Below are 20,027 nucleotides of genomic sequence, written 5' to 3' on the forward strand. Positions count from 1 at the left end.
TGCAAAAGAAGAAAAACTGATGCTGACACTGATGTTGGAAAAGGTTGAAAAGTAACTTTATCTTGGTCCATATTAAAAAAAAACACACATTAAAACAGTATTATAGACGTCACATTAAAAAGTACAAGGCTAAACTTGATCAGGTGAACAGAGAAACAAAAACCGGCAAAAAACAGTAAAACGTAAATGATTCAATGAACACTTTCACAATATGAAGTACGCTTCCAAGTTATTGATACTCAAATAATTAAACAAGATCCGATTTTATTCGTTTGGCAGGCGAGGAAATCGATTCTTCTTTTGCATGGAGGGCTTCATGCGGATTAGCGGCAGCTGCTGAAGGATTAACGTTGGATGGCAAAATCATGACCGAGGCGAGGGGTCTCTTAGCTACTCGTGGCCTTTTGGGAGTTGATATTGGCGAGGAGGCTTTAGCGGATAACAAGGGTTTGACAACAGGAATATTAGACTTGTGTTCTACAGGAAATTTGATTGACTGTGGGGAAGGAAAAGCTTGATGATTCACTTGATTCAGAGGAAGAATCATGGCAGCATTGGATTTTGTAATGACTGCCACATTCTTTACGGTTGTCTTTGCAGCAGCACAACTTTCCGTACTTGCCGGTTTTGGAGGAGTTGCAGTGGGTTTGACGATCATTTGTTGAACAGCAGAAGTAGGCGTCTTCACGGCCAGCTGGACGTTGGACATGAGCCTAACTGACTGCGTCCCTGCTCCATTCAGGAACACGGGATTTGAGGTAACAAGGGTATGTGGCAATACGGTTGTGTAGGGACCACTCTTTACCGATGCATGGGCAGTTTCAGTTACTGGTCCTCTAGATTGGAGAACCTCGACCGCGCAGATCTCATTGGTTTCTTCATTCTTGACGACAGAGTAGAGAGCGTCACCAAGTTTCTTCAGACGCTGTTCAATTAACTCCATCAATTCTTTATGGCATAGAGCAGCCTTCACGTCACTTCCAACGTAACGCATTTTCGACTTGGTGATTTCACAATAAGCCCTGCCTCCAGCGCCTCCCACTTCAAGTTCAGCATAATGGCAGATCTCATGATAATGCTTTCTCATCCAATTGCGGGCATGTTGGATGTTGTTGAAATTGGAGTAGGTCATTGATCTCTCGTTTGAGCGCATAAACTGTTCAACTAAAGGGTGGCCAACAACTGAGGCATTAGGGACTGCCCAAGTGGCTACAGGTTTAGGAATAGCAACCAGCCATTGAATCCGATTATCGATTAATGGAGTCGCAATTTTCTTATACTCCGTAGACTCTTCAACGAATTTCCAGAAGGCTTCTGTTGCAATTACACGACGCAGAACTCCATTTTCCTGGTTATCTTTGCTAGAGAGTTGGCTGACAAGGGCTTCGGATAATGTGGAATCGCCGCTGGAAACGAGAAGCTTTAAAGCTGAGAGTACTGTTTCCGGCGGAGTGGATAGTATAACTAATCCAGTAAGATGAAGACAAAGATTGTAATACCATAAAACCGCGGTGTCTGGAATGCGTTCGGATGGTCGCGCGTCCAGGAATTGTTGGACATGAGTTAACAATTGGAATACAGTCACGAAACTTGTCCATTTTTCTTTCATATGCGCTGCGAGATTGGCTAGTCGCTGTGGATGTTTGGTTACGAGATTTTCGTCGAACGTTACCATCACGTCAATACAGGCAGCCAAAACAGGGATTTCGAGTAGAGCCATGACGTTGCCAGTGGACAAGATCGTGCAGATCTTGCTCATGATCACCGTAGCGGCTTGGTAACTTCCCACGTTCAGCAACGTGAGGGTCAAGCGCGAATAGTGGCGCATTTGTTCTTGAGCACGATGGCAACAGATCAGTTTTTCTATGGAACTCTTGCATAAATTCCAGTCGATGGATGAAATCACTTCGGCTAGGAGATCCGCCAGGGATTCAGTAAGAATTCCTTCAGTATCTCCTAGAATTTCCAATAACCGAATGACCTTGTCATTCGCACCATGTCGGAGACAGAGTTTCAGCAAACGGGTGCTAGCATTTTCTGTCTTCCAGGCAATACCAGGATGTTGCTGGCAGAACGTTATGACTTCATCCAAAGAACGTACAACTTCCTCTTTTGTTTGTTGTTCTAGGGTTTCCAGTAGAATATCAAACCTATGGAAACAGTCAAGTTGCACAGAGCGCTCCTTGTGCCAGATAACTAGCATGGGCCGATAAAACCATTGTTCCAGTAAACACGACCCAGCTTGAAGAAGTTCTTCGGTCGGTTTTTCGAAAAAGATAGGCCCATCGCCCACTATTTCTGTTTCCATGTTGATGTTTAGATTATCGAAATGCATTTCTTGATTCAACGGGTCGAGCCACTTGGTCGTGGAAATCTTTTCTTTGGATATTCCGACCATAACAACTTCTTCGCAGGGACATTTACGTCTCAGACAACAGGGGCATCCCATTCGTTGGTTTGCCTACAGAAAGAAAGGTGGTTAAATAGCGAACTAAGCCGATGACGTATAATGAAATTATTAACCTTGCCCATGCGGTAGTGGCAGACAAGGGCCAACCGAACATGAAGAAAATTCATAGAAATAAATAGATCAAGCAGACGACGAGTTCCAGGAGCCAAGGAAGAAAACGAAATTTCTTCCTTTTCTAACGGAATGGCCAAAAGGCGATCAGGACCTCTAGGACTCAGTTCTAGCAAAATACTAGCAACATCTTTCAAGTATGTAGTTGAAGGAAATAACGTTGAAGGGTTAGAACAAAGAAGATCGAAGATTATCATCACCCTCGACCCGCTGTTCAATTCGGTCATTTGACACGAAGCGTTTGACACAAAAATCGTGTAGTAGAACAATCTGCTGCTATCCCGTGAGTTTTCGAATGAGCATAGTTGATCTTCTCGAGTCACTTTGATAGCGCCACCTTCATGGCCACCTTGAAACGGAAGTTGGACAATCATAGTGGCAAAGACTTCTGAAAACAAATTAATAGGATTCGATAAGTTGCTTTATGCCAAGTTACTGTTTTTTTACCAGGGGTGTTATTCGTCGGATAGATTCTCGTCCCAGTTCCAGGTTCCATAATCGTTAATTTTCGTGGTCGGACACTCAATCCATGCACTTGTTCTCTGCTCAGTTTTAAGTGCCTTAGTACCAGGTCAATCATAAGGGGAATAGTTTGGTTGAGATATTTAGCGAAGTGAGAATCCTCCTTCTTCATTATATCAGATTGTAGTTCTATTTCCCACAGTCCTTTCAGGTTGTGAACAGGTTCTGAAATTGATTTCAATTTTACTAAATCCTTGAGAAAAAAAGGAAACAAAGTTTTAAAAAAGTTCAAGGTAGATAATAATTTTTGTTTGATTTTAACCTCTGAAAGAATTGGAACGGAAACTTCTCCTAAGCTTTTGAAGGATAAGCTTGGTAGCATCCGTTGATTAACATTCTCCAGAACCTTCATTCCAAAACCCGGACTACTTTGTGTTTGCTGATTTGGCCCATCTTTAAAAGCTTTAAGCTTCTCAGCAAATAATTTACGATCTACTTGCATTATGGATGATGAAATAACAGTGTCCTTTACTGAAACTTAGGAAAACTCCAAGATGGATCTGGCTGTTAAATCAAATAACATTAATTTTGTGTCTCTTTTTGGTTGAAATCTTCACAGCATACTTGTACTAAACAAACATGTGGAAAACGTAGTTATTTCAACAATGACTTCCGACAAAACATATGAAGATAAGTTTGGAATGGGTAATACGACTAATACCTTTGCTCACATTAATCAGGAAATTTTGTTGAAAAACGCGTCAATTTATACCATTTACTAAAAACACGAGTCTTCCATTTTGGCGGTATTAGCAGGAGAAGGTAAGACAGATTTGCCTGCCACAACTCCTCTCTTTCTCTTCTTATCTAGCCCACATGTGAATTTGAATACGAATCTCAAGGACTGCTGATTTTGACCACCAGGGAGTGCAGCACAAAGGCTTTCTAGAATCCCAAAATCTATTTAACTCCCGGTTTGCCTCCATTCAAATTTCATTACATGATTTAAGCTACGTCCACGATTGAACTTCTGACGCCTTTTGGCTATTATATCGTTGTCTACTTATATCGCCCTAAATTTTCCGTGTGGACGTCTTGTTTTGTTCAAGTGGACAGCCACAAAACGCCCTATAAAGTTCCAGTGTGGGTGGGTGTACCTTAAGACGCTAATGATCCACGTTATCTAGGAATAGCTCTCGAAGCATTAACGCAGCTTTAGTGCTATGAATATTTATAACCAAGGACTTTTACCAGATTTGTTGCATGAGGTTCAATCGTGTTGACGAAAAGTCACGTCTTTCTTTTTCTCTTCAGACACAGTTTAACTATAAAAACCACCACCGGGCATCAATGTTTGCTATTTGCTTGCTGCTGCCAGGTCAAGATTAGCCGCCATCTTTCGTCCTTCACCTTTCAAGTTCCTGTTCAAAAAGTAAGAATACTACCCTTTTGAATTAACTAGGTTCCCTTTTTAAACATATGCAAAATCAACCAATAATAATCACCAATCATTTAAAGTTTAAAATTTTCTTTTTTTCATTACACTGAGATTACATTTGAACAAATTGGCAAACGCGTTAAGAATGGCAGTCAATTTTTGTTGTATTGTTTGTGCTTATTTTTGTATCAGTAATTAGACTTTTGTTTTTGTACACTCGAGCCGGTTGCAGTTGAAGGGCGTGTTAATATGAAGAGAAGGTCATAATCAAAATAATAGTGAAACGCATATCACAACGACAGACATTATGAATTGAATTCAGTGAAAAAGAGCAACATGAAGGGTCAGGCTAGACACCATGTCAAGGATGCAAAATGTGGACAAACAAACAAAAAAAGAAAAAGAAAGAAAGAAAGAAAAATAAATCACAAACAGGTACATTCTTTTTTGTCAATTATAATCTCCGCACCCTGTGACGAGACGACGACGAGTTATTGTCTTGCTGAATTTCACATTTTTTTTATTTATTTTTTTTTTTACAAAATTTTCACCATCAAAGCTGATTGAATTAATAGCAGCACGTTATTAATTTCCGTCAAATTGATTCATCCCTCAAAAAACTGATGAAGGTCCTTTATTGTTTGCATTGTTCGTTTGTTTTGTTCTGTTTAGCATTGGCTTTCCTCGCCCGCCGCTGGACTGGCAATGGGTGGCGGACAAGATTCCTGGCTAGTGTCGAGACTGAACTCTTTTTCATCATTTCCTACAATTCAAATGGGAATTTAATAGTCAAGTCCAACCTCTACAGGAAAAAAGCCACGTCTTTTACCTTCAAACGAATCGCTAGAGCTGGACTCGTTGATGCTAGAAGTGGAAGTGGATCTAAGCAGCTTTTCCAGCATCGAAGCCCTCACCTAGAAAACAGAGACGTGAGTATTGAGTAATGATCTGGTTGCAGTTGTAAATAGAAGACGGACGTACCTCGGCGTTGCTTAGATCGACAAGTTCCGCCCCGTTGCTGTGGACGGGCATCCAATTAGTGGAGAATCCGGTGTGGAGGTCAGCACTTCCGTCTCTGTCCTCATCGCCACTGCTGTCCGCCTCCCTGGAACTGTCGTCGTCAGCGAGAAGATGACGCAACTGGAGCAACGAACTAGTGCCGGTTGTCGGCTCTTTGTCCAGCCCATTGGGATGCGGCAATTCGGGCGTGACGGCGTCGGCCGTCTCACGGATGGCGCAGTAACGCTGCTGTTCTGCAATAAAATCCAGCACCGTTTGCAGAGCCACTTGCCGATCGGGTGGCGGAAAAGGTCCGCCAGACTCGGCTGCGGCCGCCTCAGTTCCCGGCGGGCAATGGTCGTACTTTTCCGAATTGGCCAGACTCCGATTGGATTCGAATTTGACTAGTCTGTAATAGTCGCGGGTGAATTCAGTGTCCAGACTTTCTTCTTCCGCTTCTTCGTCTGCATCGCTTTCGGTCGCTTCTTGCGTTGCCATTTCACACGTTGGACTGTAAATTTCCGGAACAAAAAATTCTTCTTCTTCTTCTTCCTCTTCTTCCTCCTCCTCCTCATCATCGCCATCTGACTCGTAACTATTTTCGCTGATGGCGGGCAAAGCCGTGGCTCCTGCCGTCTCTTCCGACTCGGAAGGAGATGGTTCGTGCTCTCTATCGTCCAGAATCCAGTCCTCCATTTCATGCTCGCTATAGTTGGGCGGTACGCGCTCTTCATTTTGCGACGGTGGCTCAGGAGCGATGGAACGGTTGCTGCTGACTTCTTCTCCACCTGACGGATCGCTGGATAGTTGAACTTGGGCCCGAGTCCTGCGCAACGGATGCTGAGAGTCGTGTTCCGACTGGTGCGATTTGTTCCTCAAGTCCAACGTTTTCCAACTTTCTTCACCGGTAGCGACATCCTCCTCTTGATCGGCTTTGTACAATTCATCGTCCGACTTCCATTTCGGTACATCTGATGGAATGAATTGATAATGTTAGTTGAAAAGAAAACACTTCTTTTCAAATTTTTGAAATTCGTTATTTACTGTGATCTTCTTGGTTCCGTGCAGGTGAAAAGATTCCGTCTCTGTCACTTTCTACATCTTCAGAATCGCTAGCCACCGAACTGGGTGACCAGTCTTCGCACAGCGTTCCCAGCTGCACACCTGGCCATTCTGTTTGTTCAATTTTGAAGTTGTACAACGTCCCGTGTGTTAGTTACTTCCGTGACGATGAAACGAAAAGAACAAACAAAACAGAAAAAAACAATTGAAAACATACCTCGCTTAAAAGATGAAGCGCCGTAGTCTGAAAATTGACCGCTAGATGGCGCAGGCGACGATTCTGGACATTTGCCACCAACGATGCCGTCGTCGTTGGTCTCGTCGGATGCCTCCTCTTTGAGCTCTTCTAAGGAGGAGAGGTGGTTTCCCCAGGGTAAGTTAAATTTTATTTGTAGACAAATTGAAAACGCATTCATTTTTTAAAGCTTTAACAGTTCAATCTTCTGCTTTAGGTCATTGTTGGATAATAGCAAAACCAATCTCTGCATTGTAGAAAATCGGGAAATTAAGAAACGTCAACTTTCCTTGTATGCCAGTAAAGGCTTATATTGCGTCCCGCCCGTCTATCTGAGGAATCTTATCCTGGCCGTGGGCAACAAGCTGCAATGGAGTGAATCAGTTTTGCCAGTGTTCCTTCCTTATCTTTCAAGTATGCCTTTCACTAGTTCTTGATTATGTTTAAATTATTAGTCGTCTTCGTTAAATGTTCTTCTTCCAATTGAAAACATTTGGCGAAAATAAACAAGTCATACTGGTTAGAACAGGAAAAGTGTAGGAGTAGATATAGCAGAGTGGCGCAGCGGAAGCGTGCTGTGCCCATAACCCAGATGTCCGTGGATCGAAACCACGCTGTGCTATTTTAATCATTTATTAAAATTTAGTCTTTTTAGTCTAAAAAGTTGTTCTAAGAAACAAATAGCAATGAATTGAATCGTAAAATTTGCCACTAGAAAAAGTAGGTAGTGATCTTGTTCACGTCATCGACAGCCGCATGAAATTGGTAAAGAAAAAAAATGGGACAATCAGGAGGTTGCCCACATTAAATGAAACCATAATCTTAGACAGCAAAATCCGAAATAATAATGACGACATGGTGTACATACCAGAAGAAGGAAATAAGTAGACCCTAATGGCACCACCTGTATAAGGACAAACGGGAATAAAAAATATCAAAGTGTATCGTCTCTTCTCATCATCATGAGTCAGAGTAGTAAGATATTGAAGCTTACCTTAAGCTTCTTTACTTGTTGGCGTAGGCATGCGTGTCGATTGCCAGACAGAGGAAACCATCGCAACAACTTGGCAGCGCCCAAAACCTAAAACAAAAATGACAAAATATTAGACATAATTTTGCACGAATGAATTTCGTTAAATAGCCTTTTTACGTAGCGCGGAGTTCTAAAGTTTATAAGGTGAATCAGACGTGCTCTTCCAGTGGCTTCAGGTAGAAGAAGTTCCAGATACAAGTGAATCCTGCTGGAACAAATGCGGACAACACAGCAGCCAATGACATCCGTTCCAGGTGCCGCAATGGGGGCGAAATCCAGTGAACTCGTCAACATTTGAAGCCATTGGGACGAGTTCAAAAGGACGTTAAAGAACATTAACTTCATATCGGATGTAAGACACTTCCATTTAGCCCAAATAGACGACTACCTCAGCGACAATCACAAACCGAATGTCCGTCGTCTGAGAAAATGCTTGTGAAATATTCCTTCTCTTGCAATCGGTTAGATTCTTTCACCTCTAAATGAAAATCAGATCAAATCTAGATGCACAATGCAGTGGATACAATCAGAATGCAACAATCAAACAAGTATTTTAAAATGCTACAATACATTTGGATGAAAAAAGTAAAAAATAAAAGTAAAAAGAATTCTTTTAACTTTAAGCGCGTAGCATTGTGTGATTCTGTAAAATCATGGCTAAAACAATGACATTCTAAACCGATTGTTTTCTCACCTCCGCTGACCAAATGATTTATGTCCCACGACTTCCGGCTTCAAGAAATCGACCATACGATGAAAATGCTAGCGCATTTATCGCGGATCATCAGTAAGGCGTCGTGACTTTTGTTCGTTTTCCAGAGGATTCCTCCTCTAACCTACTAGAGGAGCGACGTCAGCTGAAGAAATTGGAATTGGGTGAGAAGGAGGAAGAACGACGCATGGAAGAATTGCGTCAACAGGCCGAAGACGAAGCGATCGCAGAGGAACGAAGAAGAATCATGGAGCAACACGCTACGCTTTTGATTGGTTTCTTGCCACCTGGTCTGTTTCGGAACATGGTAGAAATGAGTTCCCTACCCGAAAACATCCAGGCCCAGTTCCGTCGGTACGTCCCGATTCAAGACGATCCAGATTTATGGTAAAATGGCGAGTATTCTGCCTTACATTCCAGTAAATAGCAATGGATGTGTGACAGTTTATTAACAAAGAAGTGAAAATTATTTTTTCAGTCTGTCTGCTTTTGCCCTTGGTGAGAGAAAATGGTTTTTTTATGGAACAAATTGACAGAGTTTCCTGATTCGACAATGTTTTTCCATTTTTTTATGTTATTGAAACAATTTCAATGTGACATAACATCTAGAAGGCAAGAAATGAAAAATCTCGTAGGTCGTAGAAAATACAGAAAAAAAAAATGCAATTTGCTGATGGAAATCGAACACGTTTACCGAAATCGAAATCGAACAATCAAATCTAGACGCACGATGCAGTGAAAACAATCAGAATGCAAAAATCCAACACGTAGTTTGAAGGGCCCCAGTACATTTGGATAAAAATATCATTGATTTATTTCGAAAATATTAAATGCTTGTCTTTTGCAGGACATCCTGTTTTTCACTAGTTTCCATTTAGAGGAATGACCCCTCTAGGCGTTTTGGAGGACTAACGTCTTCCCTATCGGCGCCCACGTCATCATCCTCGTCCTTGTCATCGTATTCTGTTGATAATTAACTGGCCAATTCAGAAATGTTACTTTCTTCGAACGCGAATTCAAATAAGCTACAGTCCTACATTGAAAGAAAATGGTTTGCACGAGCATAAATTGTGTGACATGGTCAAATAGTAAAATAATCGTCAGGTTGAATTATTTGAAATCCGTGGATCGAAGCAGATATCACTTACCCCATACTCATAATTGACTGTTAATTTATTCTCGTAAAGGTTTGTAGATTTTGTGGTAAAAAATGATATATTCTTCTTTGGTCTATATGTCTTTTTCGTGTTGACGTATATTTGTACCCAGTCCTGAAAAGCATAAAGTGGAAGAGAAAATAAAATTTTGTTTAAAGTTAAAAGAATTTTTTAACTTTAAGCGCGTAGCATTGTTTGATTGTGTTAAATCATGGCTTAAACAATGATTTTCTTAATAGTTTTTTCTCACCTCCGTTGACCAAATCATTAAATTCTCATTGCCTCGGGCTACAAGAAATCGACCGTCCGATGAAAAGTCGACCGTTTCTATTCTTGTGTCTTCGGAAAGACGTCGCGGTTGTTGTTCTCTTTCCAGAGGATTCCAAATAGAAACACCTTGTCTGGGCGATGTACTAAATGAGAAGAACCCGTAACTGAAAACAAAAACATCGGACAAGGATTTTACACCAATTCACAAAGCGTTTTTTTTTTTTTTTTTTTTTCATTAAAAAATGCCTATCCCCTCGTATGGACTCCTTTTTAATTGCGGACATTTAACCTCCTTGAGCTGCTTACTTTTCTTTATTGATATTTAAATTTGGCAGATGGTAGACCAGCTGGAAAGTCTGTCAGGTTCCTTTACACGACTAACAGGGAAACGCATTGGATTAGGCAATTCATTTTAACTTTTTCCTTTCGTTTATTTTCCTGTATGCCATTCGCTTGGCATCCGCTATCGAATGACACTGCGTTCGTTAAACTTCAAGTTGAATTTACTAATTTCAGAAAAAAAAATGTTCGAATCCCCGCCCCCGTGGCCAATAGATTTTAATTCAGTCGCAACGATTCATCGGGTGATTCGCGTTGAAAAGAATAGACGCGCACTTTCAAAGGCCTTCAGTCAAACAAACAATTTGGTAGAACTAGAATTTAAGTTTTAAATGACTTACTAAGCAAAAGTGAAGTTTTTGGCTGATTTCCTTGCCATTTCGATTCCGCCCTCTTCTTCCCCATTTCCTGTGCACAAGCGCCAAGCAATTTTTTTCCCGCCGTCATCCAGAGGACACCTCAGCCTATAAATTGGCCAGTCGTGGTCCATAGACCAAATCTGCCAAGAAGAAAAAAGACAAATCGAATAGGAAAAACCAAATTCAATTTCCTCCATTTCATTCCATTACGTCAATAAACAAATTATTTACATTGATTTGGTAATCACCACCACTGGCCAAATATTGGGTCCTTTCATTCCATTCCAGATTATAACAACCTTTTCCATGTTTGAATTCTTTCACGAGTCGAGTTGTTGTCAAATTGTTTTCCTCCATTTCAAAAATTTCGATCTTTCCACCAGAAGAAGAGACGGCGATTCGATTTTCAGAGATCCACTTCACAGCCGAAACGTTTTTACAGTCAATTGTGGTGATGACGTCGCCAATGGATGAATCACATACGAAAACTTGACAATCGCCCTGGATGGTTAGGTCATAGAAGGGTGGCAAGAACTGGACGAAAAATGGTGAAGAAAAAGAAAATAAATTGGCCAAACGTAAAAATAAATTGACGAATAATGGGCATAAAAAGGCGCAGTTTTGACTTTGCTGAACTGACATCTCCGCACGTTCACTTTATGTAAATGGAGAATTCAATTTTGAATTTGAGGAATGAATCGTTAATTTCAAACATCAAATCTAAATGCTTTGACTGTAACAGTTTCTTTTTGACCCATTCAGAATAGCGACGATGTTAATGAAAGTATTCAATAAACTTCAACTCTTTTTGAATGGCGTCGCCAAGAAATTTCAAGCATTTCGCAAAAAATAAATAAATAAAGTAAAGGACAGATAACTGACATGAAGATGGACCCAAGTTTGTTGATGGGCCAATCAAAACTGACATTGTAACTTACCTTATGATAAGCAGCAAATAAGTTGGGTCTGGTTGGATTCCAATTTATTTCTTCGATCAAATCCGGAATTTTCTTTTGAAAGAGGATTTTGCACTCTGGGTAACTCCATACGACGACAGTACCGCCTTCGAATCGAGCAGCTAGTTGTGTCCCGTTAATCTAATTCAAGATTTCACGTTATATTTTCTCTTAGTTGTACGGATAAATTATTTCTGTCTGTCCGTGATTTCGTTTTAGATTTATCCGTAACAACCAGATCAAATGCAGATGTTGTTAGGGGACTATGTTTCCGTACGAAATCAGGGATAAAAAGTCAGTCCATTATTGACTTACATTCCACTCAAGCAAACGAACGAAGTTTGGACGTTGATATGTGACTTCTTCTTTCTTCTTTCTCCAATTGGAAAACGGAACAGCCAAATTTTCGGCAGTGTAAAATATTAACTTTTTCTCATTGGCCCATGCAAGAATCAGTTCAGTGGGGTGGGAACTGATTCTGTAATTCCCACCTAACGACACATCAACGAGGCTCAATTGACATTTGCTTTTGTCTAAAAAAGAAATAAAAGAATCGTCTTAATCAATTCATTTTCAAATGAAACGATTGAGTTTTTACCCATCCCGTCCAATACAGCGGCTAGTTGTTTTATGACCTCAGGCAATCCGATTCTTTCTTTTTCTTCAAATTGAATCATATCCTCAATCAAATGAGCAAGGATTCTTCCGTTTACGTCGTCTGCCGCCAAATCTTTTTCAAACATTTTAATTAAGTGAATTTTAGAAAAAGAGTGAAATCTTTGCTGCATTAAATGACGTAAAGAAATATCTAGTGGAATGGCTTACGTTTCTTGTAATTGTCGAGTTCCTCCGGTTTGTTTAGCAAAATATTGGCAGGGACAGAGACTTTATTCTTCCCAAATGGATGTTTACCACGCGTCAGGAAATAGAAAAATAAACATCCGGATGAAAACGTGTCACTTTTGATTGTTCCATCTGGGAGCTCGGCAGGCATGTTTTCAGGGTCACTTAAAACCTTAAGTCTCTCAGGTGCCATCCACTGAAGAGTTCCTCTAATTTCGCTCTGCGAAAAAATATCTAGGTGTGTTTTCTTAACAAACGATAAATCAGAGACTTTCATTTGAACGGGCGACGTCATTGAAATGAGGATGTTATCCGGTTTAATATCGCGATGCACCAAATTTCTCGAGTGGATGTAATGCAATCCATTGGCGATTTGATAAAGGACCAATTCGTCTGGTGGCAATTTCGGTCCGTTGTATTTCTTTTCGCAATAATCCGTCAATGTCCCGGTACACAATTCCAAAACCAGATGCCTATCCGGAGGTTTCAACAAATTGTTTAATTCAAATAAATTTGGAAATGAAATTAGATGACCATTTTACGTGAATCTATTGTCGGCAGAATCAGCGACGTCCAAGAGTTTCACTACGTTGGCGTGATTTAACTCTTTGTGTGTACTCATTTCTCTTTGAATAGTTTGTTTTAGAGATGTTGTCTTCGTCATTTCTTTGACCGCCACAAGATCGCCGTTAAATTTCCCTTCAAAAACATCTCCAAAAAACCCTTGACCAAGCAGTTTGTTAGTGACTTGTACTAAAATTGCAATGAATTAATTAATTTCATTTTTTAAATTATTCTTTAAGTCATAAGAAACGAACGTTTTTTTACTTACGTGAAAGTGCTTCTTCGAATTTCTTTTTGTTTGTGGGCAACGGATTGAGTCCATTTGATGCAGGAATAATCATTCTTTGGATGGGATCGTATGCAACATGATTATTACTCAATTCTGAATGAGCAATTGAAAATTGTTAAAGACACAAGTCAAAGAACGAATGCAAACTTACCTTTTAAATTGACTGGATTCTTTTCCTTGAGGTTTTTCAAGATAGATTCCAAGTCATCACCAAAAACATGTTTGGCGCTCTTCAAATAATAAAACAGTAGACATCCAGCAGCAACAAAATCGTCATTGACGTGTTTTTCCACGACGTCTTTCTGTCCCGACATTGTCCAGTATTTACTTTGACATAATTCCAGACTCTTCAAAGATGTTCCGTCACCAATCATTCTTTCTTCACTTCTCTTCATCAGCTCCGGTAGCTGTTTGCTGTAACTAAATTTGGTCAATCGGGAATCTGAAATTTTCATGCGCACAGGTTGAGAATGAGCGGCAACGACGACATTCAATGGATTTAAATCTCCGTGGATAATTCCGTTTTCATGTAGGTAACAGATGCCATTAACGATTTGATAAAGAACTTGCGATTGATTTGGCATCGCTCCCTTGTACCGGCCAGTGCAATATTCATATAACGTAGCACTGTACGGTTCTAGGGCGAAATACCTGGACAACGAACAAAAATAATTTGTTTTACTTGACACTACTAATACTTTAGCCAAAAAGGTGAAAAATCATGACCTCCATTCGTTGGCAACGTCCTCCTCGTAACAAAAGACTCGTAGGATATTATTGTGGGTTGTATTATTCAGGTTGTCCTTGACGAGCTTATCGGCCACATCTTTCCACCCATCAAGGCAGTCTTCATTTTTTATTCTTCTTATCGCAGCTTCTTTTTTTAGATTAGAAGTCTTTGATTTCACGCGTTCCTTTTCAGCCCCTGCATTTTCATTTTCCTTCCAATATCCGTCAAACAAGAAAAAACCTTCACCGAAAATCTTTTTTTTGCAATCCAATCTTTTCCCCTTAAATAGAAAATCCTCCGCTGGTTCCGGTTGTTCAGCATCTGCCATCTTTTCAGACTGGTAGATACTAAAGAGAAAAACGAAATTTAAAAAATGTCACTTCGTATTGTAATTACGAACCCCCTCCCCCATCTCCCTACTTTGCAAAGAGGATAACGGCTGTTTATGTTGAAGAGGAGGTCCCAACTGACTACATGCCCAACATGCAGGACTGTGGGGCAGTCCCTGCCGCCATCAACCGTGGTCCTGTTTTGCTTTAGACTACTTTACTTTACTTTACCCTCTCCCCTAAACAAGCTCGTCTTCAACCTGATAAATAGTGACAAGATGGTGGCAGTTGATATAGCAAAAATAATCAAGCAAGTTGTTGTTGAATCTTTAAAATCTTCAATTGTTTAGAAACTTGTTTGTTATTTATGTATCAATTACAACGCCATTGAAAATATGCCAAACTGAAACAATTGAAAAAAAACTCATGTTCTTATTAGATTCATAGAAACAAAAGTTTACTTAAATTGCTATGCATCAAATTCACATAAACGCAAAGATTTACCTGGTTACGAAGCTGTGGTAATTACTTTAGTTCCCTTTGATAGATTTAAACAAAAAGACGCGACCAACACCCCGTTTCACTTATATTGTTTATCGCAAGGTAGTCTAAATTCAGGTAGATAACGTTATCTTTTTCTCGTGCTAGTCTCTGCCTGCAAAACCATAAGGCAACTACTGAAAAATAATAACTTGCTCCTTTTTTTCTTATGACTTACGGCTACAACATTTTTCTTAATAGATTGACAAAAGTTTTCCTTTCCACCCATTTCAATTCAATTTTGTTTTAGTCGTTCTAACAGGAAAACATCAAACCGATGATTTAGGTATCAAAGTATTACTTTTTACAAAACGCCACAAAATCTCGTAAAATATCTAATAGCAAAAACGGGACACAATCATGAGATTCTGGAATACAAATAAGACATTTCCATTGTCTTGTTTGTTTTCCGATAGGGCAACTAAAAGATAAGGAAATTCGTTGACAACTTATACCTACTACATTGAAAAGGAGAATTTCAATTGTAGCTGCAACTAATGTCCACCCAAATGTATTAGCTACTATTACCCCCAAAACAAGTTTATAGGTTGAATTTTAAAACTGAAAAAACCCTAAAAAAAGGACATTTCTAGCAAGTGTTTTTTTTCTCCTCACATGCACGTTGGTGAGAAGTTCCACATAATTTAGCAAAACCAAGGAGAGAAATTCTTTAGGGCATGCGGACAGGGGACTGGTGTCGGGAGGGGCTGGTGTCGTGAGGTCCAATGTCGCATTCCCTGCGGCGATAAACGGCTATCTTTACAGTAAAATCTATTTCTCGTCTTTTTTGTAACTCACATTATTCAATTACCACAAGTAGGAGAAAAGTAAACAAATCGTATATACCAGCGTACCCGTGTTGTAACGATTGAAAACCGGTGAATTGACGTGCTGAAATATGAAAATGTCCATGAGTCTCGATAGCGTTAAACTTGAGCCATAGCCAACATTACGAATATTTAAAATTCACTAGCAATAAAATAAAAAGATCAAGAACAAGTGTGACGCTCTGCTTACTGTCTGTTGTCCCTTAATTCTTAGAATTTAGAGACAATACATTTTCCAATTCAGCTTCTCTGCATCGTTCCCTCTCATTCGTCCTCAAAACGACTCTTACTAGTGTTAACTGTAATTACATCCCGCGAAAAGTTTGCCTGAAAATAGAACACAAAAAGAAGTTTTCAACCGTTGTCGCAAATACAACATGCGTTCAGTTGTTAAGAAATTAGACTTACTTTGAAACGCCATCAAGTATACACTAAACGGGCACCTTGACAAAGGATGTAACACGTTGGCACTTACGGCAGCGTCCGACTTGTCGTTAAACAGTCCAAGCAAATCTTTGTGGGAACAGCGAAAATGGGGCACAACAGTTCGAGGAGCTTGATCGTGTTACCAAGATTTCCAACGTGAAAACGATGGTTCCTGCTATTGTCAATCCCTTTTTCCATCTTATTTTCACACCATCGTTGTCGTAACTTATTATATAACACAAACATTTCTTCCTAAACGCCCTTATTTCCTGTAGAACCTTCTCTGCACGAATATAGAAATAGCTCTCGAAGCATTAACGCAGCTTTAGTGCTATGAATATTTATAAGCAAGGACTTTTACCAGATTTGTTGCATGAGGTTCAATCGTGTTGACGAAAAGTCACGTCTTTCTTTTTCTTTTCAAGTCTTCAGACACAGTTTAACTATATAAACCACCACCGGGCATCAATGTTTGCTATTTGCTTGCTGCTGCCAGGTCAAGATTAGCCGCCATCTTTCGTCCTTCACCTTTCAAGTTCCTCTTCAAAAAGTAAGAATACTGACCTTTTGAATTAACTAGGTGCCCTTTTCAAACATATGCAAAATCAACCAATAATAATCACCAATCATTTAAAGTTTAAAATTTTCTTTTTTTCATTACACTGAGATTACATTTGAACAAATTGGCAAACGCGTTAAGAATGGCAGTCAATTTTTGTTGTATTGTTTGTGCTTATTTTTGTATCAGTAATTAGACTTTTGTTTTTGTACACTCGAGCCGGTTGCAGTTGAAGGGCGTGTTAATATGAAGAGAAGGTCATAATCAAAATAATAGTGAAACGCATATCACAACGACAGACATTATGAATTGAATTCAGTGAAAAAGAGCAACATGAAGGGTCAGGCTAGACACCATGTCAAGGATGCAAAATGTGGACAAACAAACAAAAAAAGGAAAAAGAAAGAAAGAAAGAAAAATAAATCACAAACAGGTACATTCTTTTTTGTCAATTATAATCTCCGCACCCTGTGACGAGACGACGACGAGTTATTGTCTTGCTGAATTTCACATTTTTTTTATTTATTTTTTTTTTACAAAATTTTCACCATCAAAGCTGATTGAATTAATAGCAGCACGTTATTAATTTCCGTCAAATTGATTCATCCCTCAAAAAACTGATGAAGGTCCTTTATTGTTTGCATTGTTCGTTTGTTTTGTTCTGTTTAGCATTGGCTTTCCTCGCCCGCCGCTGGACTGGCAATGGGTGGCGGACAAGATTCCTGGCTAGTGTCGAGACTGAACTCTTTTTCATCATTTCCTACAATTCAAATGGGAATTTAATAGTCAAGTCCAACCTCTACAGGAAAAAAGCCACGTCTTTTACCTTCAAACGAATCGCTAGAGCTGGACTCGTTGATGCTAGAAGTGGAAGTGGATCTAAGCAGCTTTTCCAGCATCGAAGCCCTCACCTAGAAAACAGAGACGTGAGTATTGAGTAATGATCTGGTTGCAGTTGTAAATAGAAGACGGACGTACCTCGGCGTTGCTTAGATCGACAAGTTCCGCCCCGTTGCTGTGGACGGGCATCCAATTAGTGGAGAATCCGGTGTGGAGGTCAGCACTTCCGTCTCTGTCCTCATCGCCACTGCTGTCCGCCTCCCTGGAACTGTCGTCGTCAGCGAGAAGATGACGCAACTGGAGCAACGAACTAGTGCCGGTTGTCGGCTCTTTGTCCAGCCCATTGGGATGCGGCAATTCGGGCGTGACGGCGTCGGCCGTCTCACGGATGGCGCAGTAACGCTGCTGTTCTGCAATAAAATCCAGCACCGTTTGCAGAGCCACTTGCCGATCGGGTGGCGGAAAAGGTCCGCCAGACTCGGCTGCGGCCGCCTCAGTTCCCGGCGGGCAATGGTCGTACTTTTCCGAATTGGCCAGACTCCGATTGGATTCGAATTTGACTAGTCTGTAATAGTCGCGGGTGAATTCAGTGTCCAGACTTTCTTCTTCCGCTTCTTCGTCTGCATCGCTTTCGGTCGCTTCTTGCGTTGCCATTTCACACGTTGGACTGTAAATTTCCGGAACAAAAAATTCTTCTTCTTCTTCTTCCTCTTCTTCCTCCTCCTCCTCATCATCGCCATCTGACTCGTAACTATTTTCGCTGATGGCGGGCAAAGCCGTGGCTCCTGCCGTCTCTTCCGACTCGGAAGGAGATGGTTCGTGCTCTCTATCGTCCAGAATCCAGTCCTCCATTTCATGCTCGCTATAGTTGGGCGGTACGCGCTCTTCATTTTGCGACGGTGGCTCAGGAGCGATGGAACGGTTGCTGCTGACTTCTTCTCCACCTGACGGATCGCTGGATAGTTGAACTTGGGCCCGAGTCCTGCGCAACGGATGCTGAGAGTCGTGTTCCGACTGGTGCGATTTGTTCCTCAAGTCCAACGTTTTCCAACTTTCTTCACCGGTAGCGACATCCTCCTCTTGATCGGCTTTGTACAATTCATCGTCCGACTTCCATTTCGGTACATCTGATGGAATGAATTGAAAATGTTAGTTGAAAAGAAAACACTTCTTTTCGAATTTTCGAAATTCGTTATTTACTGTGATCTTCTTGGTTCCGTGCAGGTGAAAAGATTCCGTCTCTGTCACTTTCTACATCTTCAGAATCGCTAGCCACCGAACTGGGTGACCAGTCTTCGCACAGCGTTCCCAGCTGCACACCTGGCCATTCTGTTCGTTCAATTTTGAAGTTGTACAACGTCCCGTGTGTTAGTTACTTCCGTGACGATGAAACGAAAAGAACAAACAAAACAGAAAAAAAAAAATTTGAAAACATACCTCGCTTAAAAGATGAAGCGCCGTAGTCTGAAAATTGACCGCTAGATGGCGCAGGCGACGATTCTGGACATTTGCCACCAACGATGCCGTCGTCGTTGGTCTCGTCGGATGCCTCCTCTTTGATCTCTTCTAAGGAGGAGAGGTGGTTTCCCCAGGGTAAGTTAAATTTTATTTGTAGGCAAATTGAAAACGCATTCATTTTTTAAAGCTTTAACAGTTCAATCTTCTGCTTTAGGTCACTAGGGGCCCTCACTCCGTTCAGGAAGTTCCCGATAGGGTCCGGCCTGGTCGCCAATTCGCCATGGAATCTCGGAAACCGTTTGTCCTTACGGCAAAACTGACAACGTATCCATGTAGGATGAAAACGAAGTGTGAAGTAATCATCCCCGCTTCACCCCGCCTTCCCACTTTTGTCAAAATCGGCCAAAAACGACATCTCTTGAAATTAGGATTTTTAACGTTTAAATCAAAAACTATAAGACCAATAGAAAAATAAACCTGATTTTCGTTATTTTCATTCAATTCTGAATCGAATTCATGTATTTTAAGCAAAATTTTAAATTTGGCCAAAATGAAAAAGTGGGAAGGGTATAGCCTTCCCACTTTTGTCAAAATCGGCCAAAAACGACATCTCTTGAAATTATCCAAAAATCACACGGCATAATCGAAATTAAACGCTGATTGCGATTTAGTGATTGGTTTTCTCATTATACCAGCCGTTTCAAAAATTAATGAAAACAGTGCTGTTAGCACAACAACTTAATTTAGGATTTTTAACGTTTAAATCAAAAACTATAAGACCAATAGAAAAATAAACCTGATTTTCGTTATTTTCATTCAATTCTGAATCGAAATCCTGTATTTTAAGCAAAATTTGAAATTTGGCCAAAAATGAAAAATTGGGAAGGGTATAGCCTTCCCACTTTTGTCAAAATCGGCCAAAAACGACATCTCTTGAAATTATCCAAAAATCACACGGCATAATCGAAATTAAACGCTGATTCCGATTTAGTGATTGGTTTTCTCATTATACCAGCCGT

General features: G+C 40.5%; 5 protein-coding genes and 2 long non-coding RNA genes across 20 annotated transcripts in view; 2 read left to right on the top strand and 5 right to left on the bottom strand.

The window, feature by feature from the left end:
- Nucleotides 1–34: 34 nt before the first annotated feature.
- LOC116918476 lies at nt 35–16,655 on the bottom strand. Of its 10 annotated transcripts, none has more exons than XM_045174981.1 (5): nt 16,513–16,655; nt 3,366–3,607; nt 3,029–3,296; nt 2,524–2,969; nt 35–2,461 (listed from the first exon to the last, which is right to left on the bottom strand). In XM_045174981.1, the coding sequence occupies exons 2-5, from the start codon at nt 3,543–3,545 to the stop codon at nt 248–250; spliced, it is 3,108 nt and encodes a 1,035-aa protein (XP_045030916.1). In that variant the 5' UTR covers nt 3,546–3,607; nt 16,513–16,655; the 3' UTR covers nt 35–247. The 10 variants fall into 10 exon arrangements, with proteins under 10 accessions (XP_045030916.1, XP_045030908.1, XP_045030913.1 ...); XM_045174973.1 differs by lacking the exon at nt 16,513–16,655 and adding an exon at nt 4,295–4,448; XM_045174978.1 differs by lacking the exon at nt 16,513–16,655 and adding an exon at nt 4,295–4,400 and having other exon boundaries at nt 3,366–3,672.
- On the top strand, nt 4,052–4,786 carry LOC116921667. The gene is made up of 2 exons (XR_004393493.2): nt 4,052–4,190; nt 4,358–4,786. It is a non-coding gene; the product is annotated as an uncharacterized LOC116921667 (long non-coding RNA).
- LOC123473780 (cyclic nucleotide-gated cation channel beta-1-like) lies at nt 4,985–6,973 on the bottom strand. Its single transcript, XM_045175112.1, has 5 exons — nt 6,760–6,973; nt 6,525–6,653; nt 5,463–6,451; nt 5,311–5,395; nt 4,985–5,244 (listed from the first exon to the last, which is right to left on the bottom strand). Exons 1-5 carry the CDS (start codon nt 6,956–6,958, stop codon nt 5,150–5,152), a joined length of 1,497 nt encoding a protein of 498 aa, XP_045031047.1. The 5' UTR covers nt 6,959–6,973; the 3' UTR covers nt 4,985–5,149.
- On the top strand, nt 6,774–7,300 carry LOC123473904. Its single transcript, XR_006648359.1, has 2 exons — nt 6,774–6,915; nt 6,995–7,300. It is a non-coding gene; the product is annotated as an uncharacterized LOC123473904 (long non-coding RNA).
- LOC123473858 lies at nt 7,446–8,301 on the bottom strand. The gene is made up of 3 exons (XM_045175420.1): nt 7,928–8,301; nt 7,772–7,858; nt 7,446–7,681 (listed from the first exon to the last, which is right to left on the bottom strand). The coding sequence occupies exons 1-3, from the start codon at nt 8,153–8,155 to the stop codon at nt 7,565–7,567; spliced, it is 432 nt and encodes a 143-aa protein (XP_045031355.1). The 5' UTR covers nt 8,156–8,301; the 3' UTR covers nt 7,446–7,564.
- The window catches only part of LOC116920196, a 39,579-nt gene continuing 28,790 nt past the window's right edge, over nt 9,239–20,027 (bottom strand). Inside the window, exons 1-15 of one of the 5 annotated variants that reach the window (XM_045174929.1) lie at nt 14,863–15,083; nt 14,450–14,618; nt 14,026–14,376; nt 13,451–13,950; nt 13,279–13,392; nt 12,989–13,199; nt 12,429–12,919; nt 12,202–12,333; nt 11,919–12,136; nt 11,586–11,744; nt 10,879–11,181; nt 10,630–10,787; nt 9,930–10,113; nt 9,671–9,793; nt 9,239–9,555 (exon numbers count right to left, since the gene is read on the bottom strand). In XM_045174929.1, the coding sequence (XP_045030864.1) occupies nt 9,496–9,555; nt 9,671–9,793; nt 9,930–10,113; nt 10,630–10,787; nt 10,879–11,181; nt 11,586–11,744; nt 11,919–12,136; nt 12,202–12,333; nt 12,429–12,919; nt 12,989–13,199; nt 13,279–13,392; nt 13,451–13,950; nt 14,026–14,357 (2,985 nt within the window). In that variant the 5' untranslated portion in view covers nt 14,358–14,376; nt 14,450–14,618; nt 14,863–15,083 and the 3' untranslated portion in view covers nt 9,239–9,495. Of the gene's footprint in view, nt 9,556–9,670; nt 9,794–9,929; nt 10,114–10,629; nt 10,788–10,878; nt 11,182–11,585; nt 11,745–11,918; nt 12,137–12,201; nt 12,334–12,428; nt 12,920–12,988; nt 13,200–13,278; nt 13,393–13,450; nt 13,951–14,025; nt 14,762–14,862; nt 15,085–20,027 lie in introns of those variants that run through there. The other 4 variants (XM_045174921.1, XM_045174937.1, XM_045174926.1 and 1 more) reach the window with 4 other exon arrangements.
- LOC123473782 (cyclic nucleotide-gated cation channel beta-1-like) lies at nt 16,878–19,219 on the bottom strand. The gene is made up of 5 exons (XM_045175118.1): nt 18,988–19,219; nt 18,751–18,879; nt 17,689–18,677; nt 17,537–17,621; nt 16,878–17,470 (listed from the first exon to the last, which is right to left on the bottom strand). Exons 1-5 carry the CDS (start codon nt 19,184–19,186, stop codon nt 17,376–17,378), a joined length of 1,497 nt encoding a protein of 498 aa, XP_045031053.1. The 5' UTR covers nt 19,187–19,219; the 3' UTR covers nt 16,878–17,375.

The sequence above is a fragment of the Daphnia magna genome, linkage group LG1, assembly GCF_020631705.1.
Source record: "Daphnia magna isolate NIES linkage group LG1, ASM2063170v1.1, whole genome shotgun sequence".
Classification (NCBI taxonomy): Eukaryota; Metazoa; Arthropoda; class Branchiopoda; order Diplostraca; family Daphniidae; genus Daphnia; species Daphnia magna.